General features: G+C 42.9%; 2 protein-coding genes across 3 annotated transcripts in view; one reads left to right on the top strand and one right to left on the bottom strand.

Moving 5' to 3' along the window:
• Nucleotides 1-2,032: 2,032 nt before the first annotated feature.
• myadma (myeloid associated differentiation marker a) lies at nt 2,033-4,617 on the bottom strand. Its single transcript, XM_030780707.1, has 2 exons — nt 4,531-4,617; nt 2,033-3,024 (listed from the first exon to the last, which is right to left on the bottom strand). Exon 2 carries the CDS (start codon nt 2,915-2,917, stop codon nt 2,033-2,035), a length of 885 nt encoding a protein of 294 aa, XP_030636567.1. The 5' UTR covers nt 2,918-3,024; nt 4,531-4,617.
• A 1,040-nt stretch (nt 4,618-5,657) lies between these two features.
• Nucleotides 5,658-17,685, top strand: part of arhgef11 (Rho guanine nucleotide exchange factor (GEF) 11) — a 28,580-nt gene continuing 16,552 nt past the window's right edge. For both annotated transcript variants that reach the window (XM_030779804.1, XM_030779805.1), the window contains exons 1-16: nt 5,658-7,232; nt 9,515-9,606; nt 9,951-10,055; nt 10,366-10,415; nt 10,520-10,577; nt 11,040-11,239; nt 12,645-12,716; nt 12,825-12,932; nt 13,037-13,085; nt 13,349-13,386; nt 13,672-13,764; nt 14,300-14,368; nt 14,638-14,742; nt 15,354-15,452; nt 16,798-16,840; nt 17,233-17,329. In XM_030779804.1, the coding sequence (XP_030635664.1) occupies nt 7,198-7,232; nt 9,515-9,606; nt 9,951-10,055; nt 10,366-10,415; nt 10,520-10,577; nt 11,040-11,239; nt 12,645-12,716; nt 12,825-12,932; nt 13,037-13,085; nt 13,349-13,386; nt 13,672-13,764; nt 14,300-14,368; nt 14,638-14,742; nt 15,354-15,452; nt 16,798-16,840; nt 17,233-17,329 (1,313 nt within the window). In that variant the 5' untranslated portion in view covers nt 5,658-7,197. The remainder of the gene's footprint in view (nt 7,233-9,514; nt 9,607-9,950; nt 10,056-10,365; nt 10,416-10,519; nt 10,578-11,039; nt 11,240-12,644; nt 12,717-12,824; nt 12,933-13,036; nt 13,086-13,348; nt 13,387-13,671; nt 13,765-14,299; nt 14,369-14,637; nt 14,743-15,353; nt 15,453-16,797; nt 16,841-17,232; nt 17,330-17,685) is intronic.

The following is a 17,685-nucleotide window of genomic DNA, read 5'->3' as shown; positions in this document are numbered from 1 at the left end:
ACCACAGAGAAGTGATAAAAAAAAGGACTACTCTTCAAATCAGTAACACCTCTCATACATGGATAACCTATAACTATATTGGCCATATTACATATAAAGAGAAAAAAAGGGCTATTGTAGGCCTAATGAATGTTGTAGGATTAGTGCATAACTGGTTGGGGTCTGCATATAGGCCTACTGCATCCTGGTCGCCACAAAGGACATTCAGGCCTCAATATATACACATCTTCTGCGAGGTAATTGAATGTACACTATAACTTACCTCCAACATTAATTGGTCTTCCGAGTCATGCAATTTAAAGTTTATGAGTCTGTGATTATAATAGACATACAATATCTTGCTATGTCAGTGTGTACTACCTCCTGGTTGTTACAAACGCAATGCAGGCCTCAGTAACTGCATATTTAATGAAAGATACTGCAATACAGATTTAAAATGACCCCTATCTTGTGTGTGTACAAGTATTTGTTTTCCTGGCCACACAATTTTAAGTCTGTGAGTAGGCAGTTATCACAGACTTACTGTATATTGCTGGGTCAGTGTATACTACAAGGTACTTAAATGTAGATTTAAATCTATCCCCATATTGCAGGTACAGACGTTACTGTGTTCTGAGCAAGACAGCCTAAACATGTGACTACGGAACACTGAAAGGCATGAAGCCGGTCACTTGGCTGACATCTCTTTGAGCGGGTTACCATCCAAAGGCTACTCAGGCCTCAGTAAAGAAACATTACTTTTTCAATAATATCTTGAAGACTGCAGTTAAACATAAATTGTATTACATCATTACCTATAGTCACTTCATTTTAATATGCCTATAACAGGTTGTGATGCTGCTGGGGTCAATAAAAAACAAAAGAAAACAAAAAAAACACACACAAGAGAGATAACGCGTGTTGTAAGATATGGTATGAACAACAGTTTAATGTTTGTGCAGAATGTCCATGAATACTGTTTAACACAGAAGCATTAACATTTCAGGCAAGTGCTGAAAAACAACTAACAGCATATCATTCTGTTTGATAAATTTGTCTGATTGCCAAAACAGCACCTATGGCTTGCTCATTTTCGATCCCTGAATCTTAATATATATATACACATATATATAAAACTCAAGGCACTTTACAGAAATCTTCTGTCATCGATGACTAAATAGACTAACAGACTACTTTAAATATCATGATAAAAGTGAACCAATTATATTACATTCACAGAGCACTAAAGAGCAGTATTTCTGAAAACAAAAACAAAACGAACAACAACAACAAAAAAACACTGAAATACCTGGAGAAGCAATTAAGCTTTGTTCAAACATAATGTTTTAAAAAAAATCCCCCCAAAAAACCCAGCATAAAATATCAACAGTAGTCTGTTGGTCTATGATGTCCCAGACTGCAGCAGTGGTTTTCACGGCATAAAACACAAAAAAAATTCTGCAAAATAAAAACACTGGCAAACTAGCACTAACTTCTCCCTCACACTCTTTCACTAAGGGTGTAGCAATATACAGTTCTTATGGTCCATCACGGTTTGGTATGTTTTGGGGCACAGAGAGATACAAAAAGAGAAAGGAATGGTAAATGTAAATACGCTGACAGGCAGATTATCACTGCATCTTTGGCGATATTATCCATAATAATCTGTTGGGATAAGCACGTTAAAAAAAAAAAAAAAAACATTCCGCTGGAAGTGAATATTAATTCAATAAACCTGTAACTGTTTTTTTTTAAAGGCACTCTGCAGTTGAAATAAGGACACATTCTACACAATGCTGATTGCAGTTGTACATGGGAAAAATTATACAGCAACAGACATGTAGTTTTCTAACAGTGGAAAGCTGCTCTTTTTACGATACGTAAGGAATCGTGAGTTTTGTTCCATACGGCTTTGGTACGAGTTCACGTATAGCTACACCCCTCGGGCCCTTGTGCAAGGTTGATCGGCAGAGGAAACGTTTAAGGTGAAAGGTGAAATGCATAAGTGCGGGGTGGGGGGGGGGTGTAATTCTCCACCGCTTCCTTGGCTTGTTTAAGTGCTGACAAACACCAGGCGGGCGGAGTAGGCCAAGTCGGCCAGATAGATGAGGAAATTGAGAGCGGTGAGCACAGCTATGGCCACTAGCTTGTCCCAGTCACAGAGCCCGGACCTATCGCTGCACCAGTTGGGTCGACGCGACGCGCCATGGTAACGGCTGTCGAATTTGAACACGGGCCAGATGATGGTAGCCGTGAGGTACATGGCGACGGCCAGGAGGGCGTAGGCGGACAGGAAACGGGCGAAGGGGAAAGGCAGGCAGCCCGTGCACTCGCCCACGCAAAGCACCACGATGGCGGCCGACAGCACGAAGCAGATGCAGTAGACGGCCATGCACCACTTGAGGGCGGGGTGCTGCTCGTACGACACCGGGTTGCTGATGAAGACGAAGATGACAGAGGCCACGAAAGTCTCGCACACCTTCAGGAGCCCCGGGACCGTGGCCATGTAGCCGGCCACCTCTCCCGGCTTAGCCCGGGACAGACTCACCTCGCCCAGGTAGGCGACGGTGGCCAGGCAGGAGAAGACCGTAGCAGTGATGCGGAGATCTCGAGTCTCTCCGTAAGCGCCGCTTCCCTTGAGGAAGTACAAGGGAAACATGATGGAAGCGGAGAGGCAGAATAAAGAGGCGTAGCAGGCGAAGGTGATGGGGAAGTTGGTCCAGGAGACGGGCGTTCGGGTCTGGAGGCCGAAGAGTTCCACCAGCAAAACCAGTAAGGTAACGGCGAAGCTGAAAGCCCAGCAGAAGATACACCAGTCACCCTCGCCTCTGTTCAATGGCCCTCCGTGTGCTACGACACTGAAGGCCACACAGGTGAAGAGCAGAGCTGCCAAACGCACCCACAGCAGGCGGGAAGACTGCAAGACCACTATCGGCATGATGGGATAGGTTGTCCAGCCACGGAAGACAAGGGTGGCCTACGATCTACAATGACAACGTGACCGTCCGATATCTTCAGCGCCTCAGGAGAGATCTCGAATTAAACCTGCGAAAGAATCAACACAACAAATTCAAATGGAAATGTTTGGTACACTAGGCACACTGAAATAAAGAGACAAATGCCACGCATAGCTACTGATTACGAGACCTCTGATGCATGACAAGGCAACATAAACTTATATATGACAAAGTCGTGACCCTCTGAATCACCGCACAGCTCCATGTGATCTCTGACCAGTTTTCCCCAGTGCACACACAGGCATAAACCTACACAAACAGATGCATTCACAGCCTCGGTCTGAGTTTATTGACAAGTACCTCCAGACCTCTAGAAAACACACACTGCCTGCACAGAACACAAGGAGATTGTTCTTGCAAGAAAAGGGTACATCTCTTGAAGAAATCCTACATCTCTTGAGAATTACAAAAAAAAAATACACCCGTAAGTAAATGTGGTTAAACACCGGCAAACAAGATAGACAGTTACTTAATGGGTCTTACAGGACTTGCAGCTTAAAGCTGACATGGTTGTGTTATCAGCTAGAAATGTGTTTCCATCTATAAATAGAGCAGAGGGCAGCCTACATTTTATCCAGGCGTATAAACAAAAATCCTAACTTGGAAAGAGTGCACGTCACTACAGCCCCTCCCCGTCTAATAATTCATCCTAGAGCTACCAGACCGATCGAGATCCCTCGAGGCTAAACGAAATGATATAGCTATGTATCACTTCCTCTCGGGAGAAAAAAAAAAAGCGAGACATTGACGTCAACAGTTAAGAAAGATTGCCGTTGAAAAGACAAAATACATTTTTACGAGCGGGAAATGTATGTGGGTTTCAGTCCTTTCTAACTTTCATTCATTTTGATTCTGTAAGGGTGATACGAAAGTTCATGAAATATCTGTGACATTTTACAAGTTCTTGCACATGCCGTTATGTGTGAGTAATGATTGATATACCGGAAATAACTGCAGAAGCACCAGCGTGGTTTTGAGGTTCTGTGTCTTCTAATGTCTAAAAACAAAACCAAAAGGTGGTGCTTGTGGTGTTGAGGCTATGGGTGTGGTTGATGCCAAGTCTAACTCTACAGATTAACAGGTTTGAGATATCTGGGGGAAATTACGCTATGTGGTCAAAACCCAATTTGGTTGAGCATATAAAATGTGATACCGTTTGTAGACTCCAGTCCAGTGTTAAATGTTTATCGTTCTACTGACCTGAGAGAAAACCAAAAGGATTTTCAAGAGAATTATGCCATAACAATTTGCACGCGTTCTTAAAGAAAACATTCCTTTCCCATAACGACTGTCACAACAAGATGGTCTAATCATAAGCATTCTCGCTCATTTTTCGTCGACGTTTGAACGCACAAATGTGTCACCACCGCTAACATCCGGAGCCCGTATTTCACTTAAGTGCACGCCCGACTGTTACACTGTACCGTTAACTTTTCAGACACATTCTCTGCTAGAATATGGCTCGTTAATGACAACACAAACACAAATTACTGGTCTTTGAAATGATAAAAAAAAAAAAAAGTACTGTACCCACCTTTAAACTGTGATTTCTTTCGATTTCTCCTTTTCATACAATGGAAGCAGCTGCGGACCCTCCTCCCTCAGTGCACTAAGATGATTTTCTTCCCTTCAGGAACTAAAGCGCTCCACGCCCAGAGATTACCAAATTAGGCATGGCAACTCCGTTCACTTTTTTTTCTGCCTTTTTTTTTTTCTTCTTTTTTTTGTCTCGTGTCTTTTATCACCGGATTGTCCAAAATCGATGGCAAATTCTTAATCAAAATCGCTGTTTTCCATATTCATACCTCTTTCAACATCTGTAATGATGGACTGATATTTTGATTTATTAAATAATTCTGAAAGACTTGTCAGTGCTTCAGTTAGCCTATACGCAGGTAATGAGAAACACACTAAACTAAACAACATATAAATTGTATGTATGCGTATTATGCATGTTTTGTGTGTATGTTTTAACAGACTACTTTGTTTAGTATGGAACGATGCTGAGAGCAACTACGCGCAAATATCCGACATGACATAGTTTAGAAGGACATAGCTGTGTCTTACCTGTCGATCTAATCTATAACCAAACCCACTCTTCATACACGTTTGTGCACCATTCTAGAGGGATTTACTCAATCCAGGCGCCTCCATAACAATGCAGTATGTTTTTCAGTAATTGGTCAGTAAAGACCGTTCAGTTTCAGAGGTGGCATCAAACAATATCGATAAACTCGAGACAGGATAAGAATACTTTTTACGAAAGGATCAAAATTCGTCTGAAGTTTTGTACTCACATTGGAATCGTAAAATTTTAGGAAGGCCTGCGGAGTTCAAGCACACTTACAGTTTTTTTCCCCCATCAGAGTTTTACAGACAATTGCAGCAGAGCTGTAAAGCTGTTTTGTGACAATATCCAATATCCGCTGTAGAAATAAAACGACATTGAATCAGTCAAATTCGATAAACGGACAAACAAATAAACAAACAAATAAATATTACTACATAGTGACCAAGGACTGCCACTGATGCCATCTATGGGTATTATTTCCAGTCTTGTCTGCACGGTACCCTGAGATTGATCCGCTACCGCAGTTCTGGAATCCAGCCGTTGGAAGGCAGGCGAGAGTCTGTTTGCCCTCTGATAGCCAAAAACAAGCCCGTGGGTGAATGGTATTATGTCGGATTCGCAAATAAATAACCCCATGCACAGTGCGACGATTTGGTACAGCAGTTATAATTGAAAAACGGTGGGGAAATAAGAAATGGACTAAATTCAGACAACGCGAAGAGTCAAATACTGTACACGGGACAATGGAATTTCGCCCAATGGAATATGTCATGGCAGTCTGAGGATGCAACGAAGCTGGAGAACTATCTTGGCGCTCCGTGGTAGCCACCGGATTCGTGGTTAATGAAACGTAGCTCGTTTCAAACGCAGTTTTACCGTCTTATTACATGCGAGACAGCGCATAGAGTTTTTGCGATTGCGAACTGGGTGTTAGTTCATTGCACTCACTGAAGTGTTTGTTTCAAGGTTAGCTATGTCTATTGGACCCTGCTGTTAGCGTGGATACTACAGCCAATGGGTTGGTGCGAGATCCCGGCTGTCGTCCCCAAGCGATACCGGGGATTCGCGGCCTTGAGCACTGTGATTTAAACAGGTAGGATAGCCAGTTAGCTTGTTGGTAGGGAGCAAGAGTATTTTTCAAAGGATTCTGCTGCACCCCTGTTTTATAGGGTGCTAATTATTGCTTCAGTCAGATATATTTTTCGGATTTCGAGATAGCACAATTAGCATATCCTAACGTTCGCACTGGTTTTATTTGAGACTGGCTAATAGTGGCCACTTGATATTATTAGCAGTATGGTTAATATATTGTGTTAACCCAGACTGGTTGCTAGTTGAAGCTGCAGCACAGAGAGTGGTCATGTGCTTCCTCTACTGACATTTATACATCGGTGATACTTGCTTTTCCAAGCCCGAAAGAAATAGAGAACACTTTACATGAAACACTGGATTGACCAGATGTAAAACTGTGACTTAGCTGCCCTTATGAAAGTGAAAGCTAGCTTACTTCCTGACTTGCATCATACGCACTATGTTTGACTCGTAAAAATTGTAAAATCCTGTACGTTTGTTTGTTTTAGTTGTGTAACTGACCACTGTATACTTGACTGATGCAGCCACTGTAGCTAATATACTGACCTAGTCGCAAATTCTGTTAGGCTTCAGTTGTTGTTCCAAAGGGATATGAAGATAAATGCGAAAGGTTTAAGCCTAGCACTACTGAAGACTGAACACTAAGATGAAAATTAGTTTGTGAAATGAGTTATATTAACCCGTTTGTTCTTTTAAATTCTTAATGCCACTATATACGTTGTATACAAGCAACAGAAGGAATTGGATGGTTATATTGCACAGGGTTTGTAGTTTAAATAGGCCCGTTAGCCTTCACGTGTGGAACCCACAATTGCTTCCAAAGGAAAGATGAAGAGGAGGACTTGCCTTGTGTCCCAAGTGGAACCGTGACTACGCTTGTTGAGAAAGGACATCCTCTATTGAATAAACAGACAAAACGCGAGAGAGAGAGGGAGAGGTGCTGGAATTGATCCTAAAGGCTAAAGAGACAATGAACGGCTGAATTCCCAACCCCGCAGATAGAAAGACAAACGGCCACATCTCTGAGGGTTAGCAACCATGAGTGTCCGTCCTCCAACCTCGACGCTGGACAGGTAAGATGTGACGAGGGCTTTGTAACAGACCATGTTCCAGTGTTAATCTTCACTCATCTTGCAGATGCTACTTACTTAACGTTGTCTTTCACCTTTAATCATTCATAGTGCAAAGACTTGCCTGAACCCACTCATTTAGATAGATTTCACACGTTGTCTTCCAAACAGATCTTTCTTCCTGAACATTTGACATTTGTGCACATGGCAGTTCTCTCTCTCTCTCTCTCTCTCTCTCTCTCTCTCTTTTTAAATCCAGAACCATTTCCAAACAGGTTTTCAGGGTTCCTTGTGGATATTAGGGTTTTCCTGACACTTGACTCAAAGTCAAGTGGGCAGCTGGTTTGTGTGAACGTTTGAATATAATGATTTTACCCTGTGGAGTCTAGCTATAGGGTACTGGTCCCGATCAGGCAGTTGCAGGATGAAGGGAATATTTCATTCTTCCATAATCCAGTGACTCAGCATCTCTTCAAATGTATCCCTTTAACTAGTGGCTCGTAGTGTTTTACAAATAATAAATAAATAATGAATAATAAGGTTTAAACGATATTTTTAAAACTGTCTGATTCTGTGAGAATACAGGCTGAGATGCGTTTTTAGCTTTCATGTGGATTTGACCTGTGATTGAAATGTCATGTGGTTTCTGGGGTTTTCTTTGAGAAACCCTGTCTTTAGTGAATGAGGTTGGAGTTTGGTATTGTTAAAGTAACCCACAATGCAAACGCCACCGGTTTCACTTCCACTGGAGCTCCACTGGATATTTTCACATGTTGTGATTTAAGTCCATTGCTGTGTCCAGCAGAGGAAGTTGTTTGTGTGTGTGGGTGTGTATGTTTTTGTGTGTGTGTGTGTGTGTGTGTGTGTGTTTGTTCACCGGATGTTTTGAGTGTATAAATGAGTCAGACTCTAGCCTTTCATGTGTAATCTCTGTTTGTTTGTGATCCACCAAAAGTTGCTCTCTTTCTCGCTTTCTTTCTCTTTCTCTTTCTCTTTCTCTCTCTCTCTCTCTCTCTCTCTCTCTCTCTGTTGTTTGTTCTGTAATGGTCTGTACAGAGTGTGCCTGCACTGTTTATGTGTGCATGTCTCTTTGTCGCTGTTTCCTGTTTCCTTGTTTCCTTATCATCATCATCATCATCATCATCATCATCATCTCTCTCTCTCTCTCTCTCTCTCTCTCTCTCTCTCTCTCTTTCTTACACACTCGTTTTACCTGTATATGCCCATCCACTTTCCCGTATGTCATGTGACAGCCGTGCAGCCATTCAGAAACAGCCTCTTCTGCCCAGGTAGGCGGGACGTGTCATTTGGGTCTCTTGGGGGTCAAAGCTCACATTAAATCCGACCTTTTCAGGCCGTGAACTAAACTGCATTCCCGAACAGTCACACAGCCATTTAGATTTACATTTATTGTGTCTGAGATAAGAGCTTTAGCGGAAACGCTCATGAGCGTTGGGGCAGTACCTCTGATTTCTATTCTTTCGCTTCTGCTTGATCCATTCTTCTCCGTACTCATTAAGAAGACAAAAGAGCGGGATCGTGTGCATGTAAACTGAATTCTCCCTTGGACATTTGACTGTGTATGTGAATCATATGTGATACAGGTAAAAAAAAAAAAAAGTAGTGATATTTTTTTTTAAAGTCTAGAGAGGTGACGTGTTATTGATTATGTCGCGCGCGCAAATTTGCAATTCTTAGATTTTCCGAGAGGGACTGCGTAAGCTCGGCGCATTGACTTACAGTAACGTTCACAGATACAGTGTCACCTTTATGTCACTTTATCTTCATGGTGTAAATCCGGTCCTGACTCTTCCTTCCACGTATTTCTGTCATTTTTCGCTGTCTGTCTTGTCTTATCGTTTTCTCTCTTTCTCTTTGTCTTGTCTCTTTCGTACCCTTCTCTCTTTCATGCCTCCTTTATCAGTCCTTTTGCCGCTTGGTGAGTTTTCTAACACCGGACACCAGCCTCTTTCCTTGCTTAAGTGTTGTTATTTTGATGAATGTTGTCTGTCTCCCTCTCCGCCCCCCCCTCCCCATGTAACCTGCTTGAACTTCCTGTTTCATTCTTTCCATTTCTCCCCTGCTCCATCTACTGTTCTTTTTCAAATTCCCCCTGACTATGAGATTCACATTCTGTCCCGACAAGGCTCCTGTCTCTCTTGTTTACTCTCTTTCCTTTTTGTCACTCTCTCCCCTGGCTTGATCGTGATCAGCTTGTTTTGTCCGGGGCTGTGTGTATCTCGCCCCTGACCGTCCCTCTGCCTCTCTCTCTTACGCATCTGCAGGCTGAGCAGTTTGTCTATAGGAGACTCGGAGCGCAAGGCCGCGGTTAGCCAGCAGAGGGAGACACCACCGGATCTCACCACGGAGACCACAGGTACCCCACAACTCATCGCAGTATCTCCGGTGTAATTTACAGTGGCTGAAGGGAACTTTTATACTGACATTACATTAAAAAATCCCCCCCCTAAAAAATTCCTAAAAAGAATTCTACTTCATTGTTTTTCTTTTTTTATTTTCTAAGAATAATAAAATGATGGATAATGTGGATTGATTCCATGTGTTGTTCACTTAATTTCACTTAAGTCACTGAATTTCCTACTGTTGTATTGTGGGACTGCTAACATTGTTCCTCATTTTCACCCCCCCCCCCCCCCCCTCTTTTTCCTCTGTCTGCTACGTCACTGCTCCACCTGCGTGTCCCTGTGTTTGCCTCTGCAGGTCCGGGCCTGGTGGATCGGTGTGTGGTGGTGCAGAGGGATAATCTAGGCTTTGGTTTCACTGTGTGTGGAGAGAGGATCAAACTGGTGCAGAACGTCCGACCGGGTGAGAACACACACGCACGCGCACACACACACACACACACACACACACACATTCACTCAAGGGTCAGCCACAGGTCAATGCTTGAAACTGTTAAAAATGTTTCTCAACGTCACATTCACTGTCACAGATTGTCCACAGGCATAAGTTTATCAGAGCCATAAAAGAGCATCTCGTGATCTCTGTTACTGGACTCCTGTTTATGAATGTGATCAAAAAGGGTCTTTTAATGAAGCATTTGTTCTCTCCTTCTCCCTCTCCCTCCCCCCCCCCCCCCCCCTCCCCCCCCTCTCTCTCTCTCTCTCCCTGTCAGGTGGTGCAGCCATGAAGGCTGGGGTGCATGAGGGGGACAGGATTTTGAAGGTATTTTGGCGGTGACAGAGTTTCACTGATCTTTGAGAGGAGCCTCTTATTCTCCAGCTTCCCTCTCCTGTGATGTCTCTCATTGTCTCTTCGGTCTCTCACAGGTCAATGGCTCGCTTGTCTCGTCCATGTCTCACCAGGAAGTGGTAAAGTTGATAAAGTGTGAGTACGCCTGCATGGCCGCTGGCGATAAGCTCAGTAGATGTAATTAGATACAGAGCAGGTTGTGTGGGCATGTCTGTGTGAGGGTGTGAGATGTTAAGCGGTTTTGTTTATGATGTTACTTTTTTATTTCCTTGATATTTTTGGATTTAGTGATAACCCTCTCTCTCTCTCTCTCTCTCTCCCTCCCCCCCTTTCTCTCCCTCCCTCTCTCTGTCTTTTTCTCTGTTTGTCTTTCTGTTTCTCTCTCTCTCTCTCTCTCTCTCTCTCCCTCCCTCCCTCTCTCTGTCTTTTTCTCTGTTTGTCTTTCTGTTTCTCTCTCTCTCTCTCTCTCTCTCTCTCTCTCTCTCTCTCTCCCTCCCTCCCTCTCTCTGTCTTTTTCTCTGTTTGTCTTTCTGTTTCTCTCTCTCTCTCCCTCTCTCTCTCTCCCCCCCTCTGTATCTCTGTATCTCTCTCTCTCAGCTGGGACATACGTGTCATTGACACTGAAGGGTCCTCCTCCAACGGTGGCATCTGTCCCTCTTCAGCCCCTCTCCACTGACCTCGTACCCAATCACAGGACGGCACTGGGCGGCGACACCCCTCCCCCTCCCCCTCCCCCTTTACCCTCTTCTGTCACCAGCACGCCATCCCAGAGAATCACAGGACCCAAACCACTACAGGTAACCCAGCTAATAACCGTCCAAACACTGCACTTAACCCAGCTAAGAGCTGTTAATGAAACACTGCATTTAATACAGCTAAGAGCTGTTAATAAAACACTGCATTTAATACAGCTAAGAGCTGTTAATAAAACACTGCATTTAATACAGCTAAGAGCTGTTAATAAAACACTGCATTTAATACAGCTAAGAGCTGTTAATGAAACACTGCATTTAATACAGCTAAGAGCTGTTAATAAAACACTGCATTTAATACAGCTAAGAGCTGTTAATAAAACACTGCATTTAATACAGCTAAGAGCTGTTAATAAAACACTGCATTTAATACAGCTAAGAGCTGTTAATAAAACACTGCATTTAATACAGCTAAGAGCTGTTAATAAAACACTGCATTTAATACAGCTAAGAGCTGTTAATAAAACACTGCATTTAATACAGCTAAGAGCTGTTAATGAAACACTGCATTTAATACAGCTAAGAGCTGTTAATGAAACACTGCATTTAATACAGCTAAGAGCTGTTAATGAAACACTGCATTTAATACAGCTAAGAGCTGTTAATAAAACACTGCATTTAATACAGCTAAGAGCTGTTAATAAAACACTGCATTTAATACAGCTAAGAGCTGTTAATAAAACACTGCATTTAATACAGCTAAGAGCTGTTAATGAAACACTGCATTTAATACAGCTAAGAGCTGTTAATAAAACACTGCATTTAATACAGCTAAGAGCTGTTAATAAAACACTGCATTTAATACAGCTAAGAGCTGTTAATAAAACACTGCATTTAATACAGCTAAGAGCTGTTAATAAAACACTGCATTTAATACAGCTAAGAGCTGTTAATGAAACACTGCATTTAATACAGCTAAGAGCTGTTAATGAAACACTGCATTTAATACAGCTAAGAGCTGTTAATGAAACACTGCATTTAATACAGCTAAGAGCTGTTAATGAAACACTGCATTTAATACAGCTAAGAGCTGTTAAAACACCTCGGGTAACACGGCTAATGACTGTTAAATTCTCATCGCTAATGCAGCGAATGACTGCGAAACCAAGATAAATAACACAACTGATAACTGTGAAAGAGTTCTAATAACTGCAACGTGTAGAATGTGTTGTTGAAACTAATGGAATTACACATCGTACCACTAGCACCAGTAGCAGTCATGCATGGTATGCATGATCAGTCATGCTTGGACCTATTAGAGAAAGGGGTTACAAAGCCATCCTCTGTAGATCAGATCAGAACTGTGATCTACTGAAGTAAAAATTACACCATGTTACATGAGACTTTAACCATAACAGTCACCACTGATGTCAGTCATGGAGAATGCATTTTTGACATTGCAGTGAAATTACTTTTTGATGTCACTGATGTTTCTACATTCTTTCTTCAGGACCCCGAGGTACAGAAACACGCCTCACAGATTCTCAGGAAAATGTTACAGCAAGAGGAAGCTGAGCTCCAGGTCTGAGCCCCAAAAATTCTCCTGACCAATCGCCCCCAGCCTGCACGCGTTTCTCGAAAACCAATCAAACGTCAGACTAACTAAGTCCCTCCCCTAACCCGTTCACAGGATCTGCTGGAGGAGCAGCTACGAAATCCCTCCCCTTCTCTGGAAGAGCGAATCGGAAGCGCCAAGAGGCGGGCTCATCAAGTCAGAGTTAAAATTCAGCAAGAGCTAGTGAGAATTTTTTTTTCTCCTCACCTTCATTTGGAGTAGCAGCTGCTGCAACACCTGTTCCGAGGGTTTAACCTCTGTGTTCTCTCTGATTGTCTCTTTGACAGGATGGAACAAGGTCGGAAACAGTGACCAATTATCGCACTGCTGGAGAAGGTTTGACAATTTCTTTATGTATACATATGTGAATTTATGGATTTATGTTCTTGGGCTGGTTCTGGTCAAAGGTCTTATAAGGCAGGACTATAGATTTGTGTGTGTGTGTGTTTGTTTGTTTCATGCTTATCATAAGTCCTGGTCAAAGGTCTCATAAGGCAATAATACAGATTTGTGTCTGTGTGTGTGTTTGTGTTTTGTTTTTGTTTTTTTTCATTACTATTATTTATTATGGTTACCATAAACTGTTGCTGTTTTGGTAGGATGGATATCATTGGATTCGAGTGAAGGAGATTTTGAGGTAAACCTTGCTTCATTTCTTTCTTTCTTCTGGAAAAACACTAAGACAGTTGTGCAGAGTGACACATAGACATGAAAAGAATTTTATGCTCTGTTTTTTCCCCAGTGTGATACAGACAGAATGCATTGGCAAGTGAAAGAATTTATGACAGATTGTGCGTGGAACTCGAGCAGGAATTTGAAAAAGGAAAGAATTTGTGTGAGAGGGGTAGAGAAAGAGATAGCGTCTGATCACAACTGATCACTCTTCCCTGTCTCTCTCTTTCTCTCTCTCTCTCTCCTTCAGGCTTGCGAGAGTCCTTTCTCTTCCCCGTACTCCTCCCTCAGAACCCCACGACACCAGAAACATGGATCTGATGCGTTCGCCCCTTCGGATTCGGTGAGAGACAAACACACACACGCACACGCTTGCACGCTGCCGCATGTATTCAGTTTCAGAGAGAGAGAGACAAAGAGGTGGGCCTTCAGATTCAGAAAGACGCACACACACACACACACACACACACGCACACACACACACACACGGGCGTGCGCACACACACACACACACACACACACACACACACATTCTTTGACTCTGACGACACACATAGACATACTCTCACTGACTCTGTGGAATGTACTCACTCGCATCTAGTTTAGTGGGTCACACACACACACACTAATAAAGTGGAAGCATGCAGGTCTTGTTTGATTCATTTGAGAAATATATTTTCCTGAGAAAGACTTTCATATACACACATCATTCAATGCAATGAGACACACACACACACACACTCACACAGAGGAAGTCCAGGCATACATATAAACACATGCAGGAGAAGTCTCTGCTCACGGGCATGGCTGTGTAATGCAGAACATGTGGCTAGAAAAAGCCCAGATGTCATTTCATTCTGATTTTGCTCTACTCCCAGGGAGGAAAGGCCCAGATTATAGGCCCAGAGGAAGAGGAGGAAGATGATGACGGGTATACAATCAATGAGGTAGGGCAGCCTTCATCTGTCGAGGGTTTAATTTTCCCCCCCCCCAAGTATTACCTATGCACGCGCGCACACGCACACACACACACACGCACACGCACACGCGTGCGTGCTCGCGCACACTCGCTCAGATTTGAGTAATCACAGTCAGTCTCTCCTTCACCGAATCCATTCATTTAATTTATTCTTCCATATCCAAAAATACCATCGCTATCTTTCTCTTTTTCCATTTCATTCAGATTAATCAGCATCTCTCTCTCTCTGTCTCACAGATGGATGGGCCATTTCAGGACATTGAGCTGCTGAAATCTCGGCCAGCCCACATGACCGTCTTTATGAGATATGTGTTTAGTCAGCTCCTGGACCCCAGTCCTCTGGTGAGTGTCAGCTCTCCCGTCTCACGTCAGCTGTGTCTCCCCTGTTATACACTGGCCTCTCTCTCTCTCTCACTGTATCTCATTATGCTTTTATTCTGCTTGTGTGCTGGTGAATTTCTGTAAAAAAATATATATGTATATCAAAGCTGTGTTTCTTAATGTGTGTGTAATCTGTGTGCCCATGCATATTTATTGTTAGTTAATTAAGATCTGGTAGCTGTGCCTTTATAAGAAGCTAATTTGTACGTGTGTGTGTGTGTGTGTGTGTGGTTCTTATTGTGTGTGTGTGTGTTTGTGTGTTTTTTCTCGCGCGCGCGTGTGTGTGTGGTTTTTATTGTGTGTGTGTGTGGTTTTTATCGTGTGTGTGTGTGTGTGTGTGTGTGTGTGTGTGTGTGTGGTTTTTATCGTGTGTGTGTGTGGTTTTTATCGTGTGTGGTTTTTACCGTGTGTGTGTGTGTGTGTGTGGTTTTTACCGTGTGCGTGTGCGTGTGTGTGTGTGTGTGTGTGTGTGTGTGTGGTTTTTATCGTGTGTGTGTGTGTGTGTGTGGTTTTTATTGTGTGTGTGTGTGTGTGTGTGTGTGGTTTTTATCGTGTGTGTGTGTTGTCCACAGCTCTTCTACCTGTCTGTAGAGGTGTATTTGGGCTCCAGCCCTAAAGACGCCCGCGCCCTTGCTCCCCAGATCTGCTCTCATTTCCTGGATCCAGATGCGGTGAGTTATGCTTACTTCTCTACTTCCATAATCCATCACATTATATCATCCCCCTCTTCTCTATCTCCACAAACCATCACATTATCACATTCCTCTCCTCTCTACAGCCCCGAACCATCACAAACCATCACATTATCACATCCCACTCTTCTCTACCCCCACAACCATCACAAACCATCACATTATCACATTCCTCTCCTCTCTACCCCCACAACCATCACATTATCACATTCCTCTTCTCTACCCCCACAACCATAACAAACCATCACATTATCACATTCCTCTCTTCTCTACAGCCCCAAACCATCACAAACCATCACATTATCACATTCCTCTCCTTTACCCCCACAACCATAACAAACCATCACATTATCACATTCCTCTCCTCTCTACAGGCCCAAACCATCACAAACCATCACATTATCACATTCCTCTCCTCTCTATCCCCACAACCATCACATTATATCATCCCCCTCTTCTCTATCTCCACAAACCATCACATTATCACATTCCTCTCCTCTCTACAGCCCCAAACCATCACAAACCATCACATTATCACATCCCACTCTTCTCTACCCCCACAACCATCACAAACCATCACATTATCACATTCCTCTCCTCTCTACCCCCACAACCATCACATTATCACATTCCTCTCTTCTCTATCTCCACAACCATCACAAACCATCACATTATCACATTCCTCTCTTCTCTACAGCCCCAAACCATCACATTATCACATTCCTCTCTTCTCTACCTCCACAAACCATCACATTATCACATTCCTCTCTTCTCTACCTCCACAAACCATCACATTATCACATTCCTCTCCTCTCTACCCCCACAACCATCACATTATCACATTCCTCTCTTCTCTATCTCCACAAACCATCACATTATCACATTCCTCTCTTCTCTACCTCCACAAACCATCACATTATCACATTCCTCTTCTCTACCTCCACAAACCATCACGTTATCACATTCCTCTTCTCTACCTCCACAAACCATCACATTATCACATTCCTCTTCTCTACCTCCACAAACCATCACATTATCACATTCCTCTTCTCTACCTCCACAAACCATCACATTATCACATTCCTCTTCTCTACCTCCACAAACCATCACAAACCATCGCATTATATCACCCCCCTCCTCTCTGCAGCCACAAACCCTCTCATAATCACAGCCAAACCGATCTCACTCCTTTGTGTGTGTGTGTGTGTGTGTGTGTGTGTGTGTGTGTGTGTGTGTGTGCGCGTGCGTGCGTGTGCGTGTGCGCGCGTGCGTGTGTGCGTGTGCGTTTGAGTAATCTGATGACTGTTTTCTCTCTTGTTTTCAGCCTCTGAAGATTAAAGTGAGAGAGGAATACCTGTCTGACATAGGTAAACTCTCCTTCTACCATCAGCAACGCTAGTTGTAGTTGATGATTATGATGATGATTATGATGTTCCGTTTATGAAAATGTTGAATTTTAATCTATTTGTGGTGTGATGTGTGTTACGATGCCTTGCCCGGAAGAGTGAGGGTCTAGTTCTAACGATATTTTAGCACATTAAAATGTGCAGTGTGATTTGCTGGTTCATTACTCGCTTTTAGTAAATATGTAGTGTTTTAATATTTTACTGAAACGCGTAATGAGCTGTTGTAATTGATAACACTGTGGTGTGTGTGTTTGTGCGTGCGTGTGTGTGCGTGCGTGTGTGTGCGTGTGTATGTGTGCGTGTGTGTATGTGTGTGTGTGTGTGTGTGTGTGTGTGTGTGCTGTGCGGTGCAGAGAGTCGTCTCCATGCTCAGGAGGACATCAGAGGGCCTTTGTCAGAGTTACAGCAGCAGGTGCTTCCAGAGATACAGGACCAAATCCAGGACTACAGGTACTGTGTGTGTGTATGTATGCATGAGAGAAGGAGGGAGAGAGAGTTTTCATTTGTGTTTGGATGTTTACACTCAGATTAACATGTACTAGATTTTCTTTTCTTTTCAGTTTATTCACTAGGGTCTTTTTGAGCGTATATGTCAGATGTATGTATTGTTAGCATGTGCACGTTCTCCCAAATATTGTTTTGTTGTTCACGTGCTTGTCTGTTTACCTAGTTAACTGAGAATGTCCAAATTGTCTCGGAACTTTTATGTAGGCATAAACAAATAATGTTTTGTTTTTTTCTCTCGGTGTTTATTACATATTTATTACTTGGTGTTATATTTTTTCTTTTCAGTTTGTTTTCTGTTT

Source organism: Chanos chanos, chromosome 7, assembly GCF_902362185.1.
Source record: "Chanos chanos chromosome 7, fChaCha1.1, whole genome shotgun sequence".
Lineage (NCBI taxonomy): Eukaryota > Metazoa > Chordata > Actinopteri > Gonorynchiformes > Chanidae > Chanos > Chanos chanos.
Note: the sequence above shows the minus strand (reverse complement) of the source record. Positions and strands in the feature narration are given on the sequence as shown.

Excerpts from the sequence above, each read along its gene's own strand:
- myadma (XM_030780707.1), bottom strand. The coding sequence starts at position 2,917 with ATGCCGATAGTGGTCTTGCAGTCTTCCCGCCTGCTGTGGGTGCGTTTG.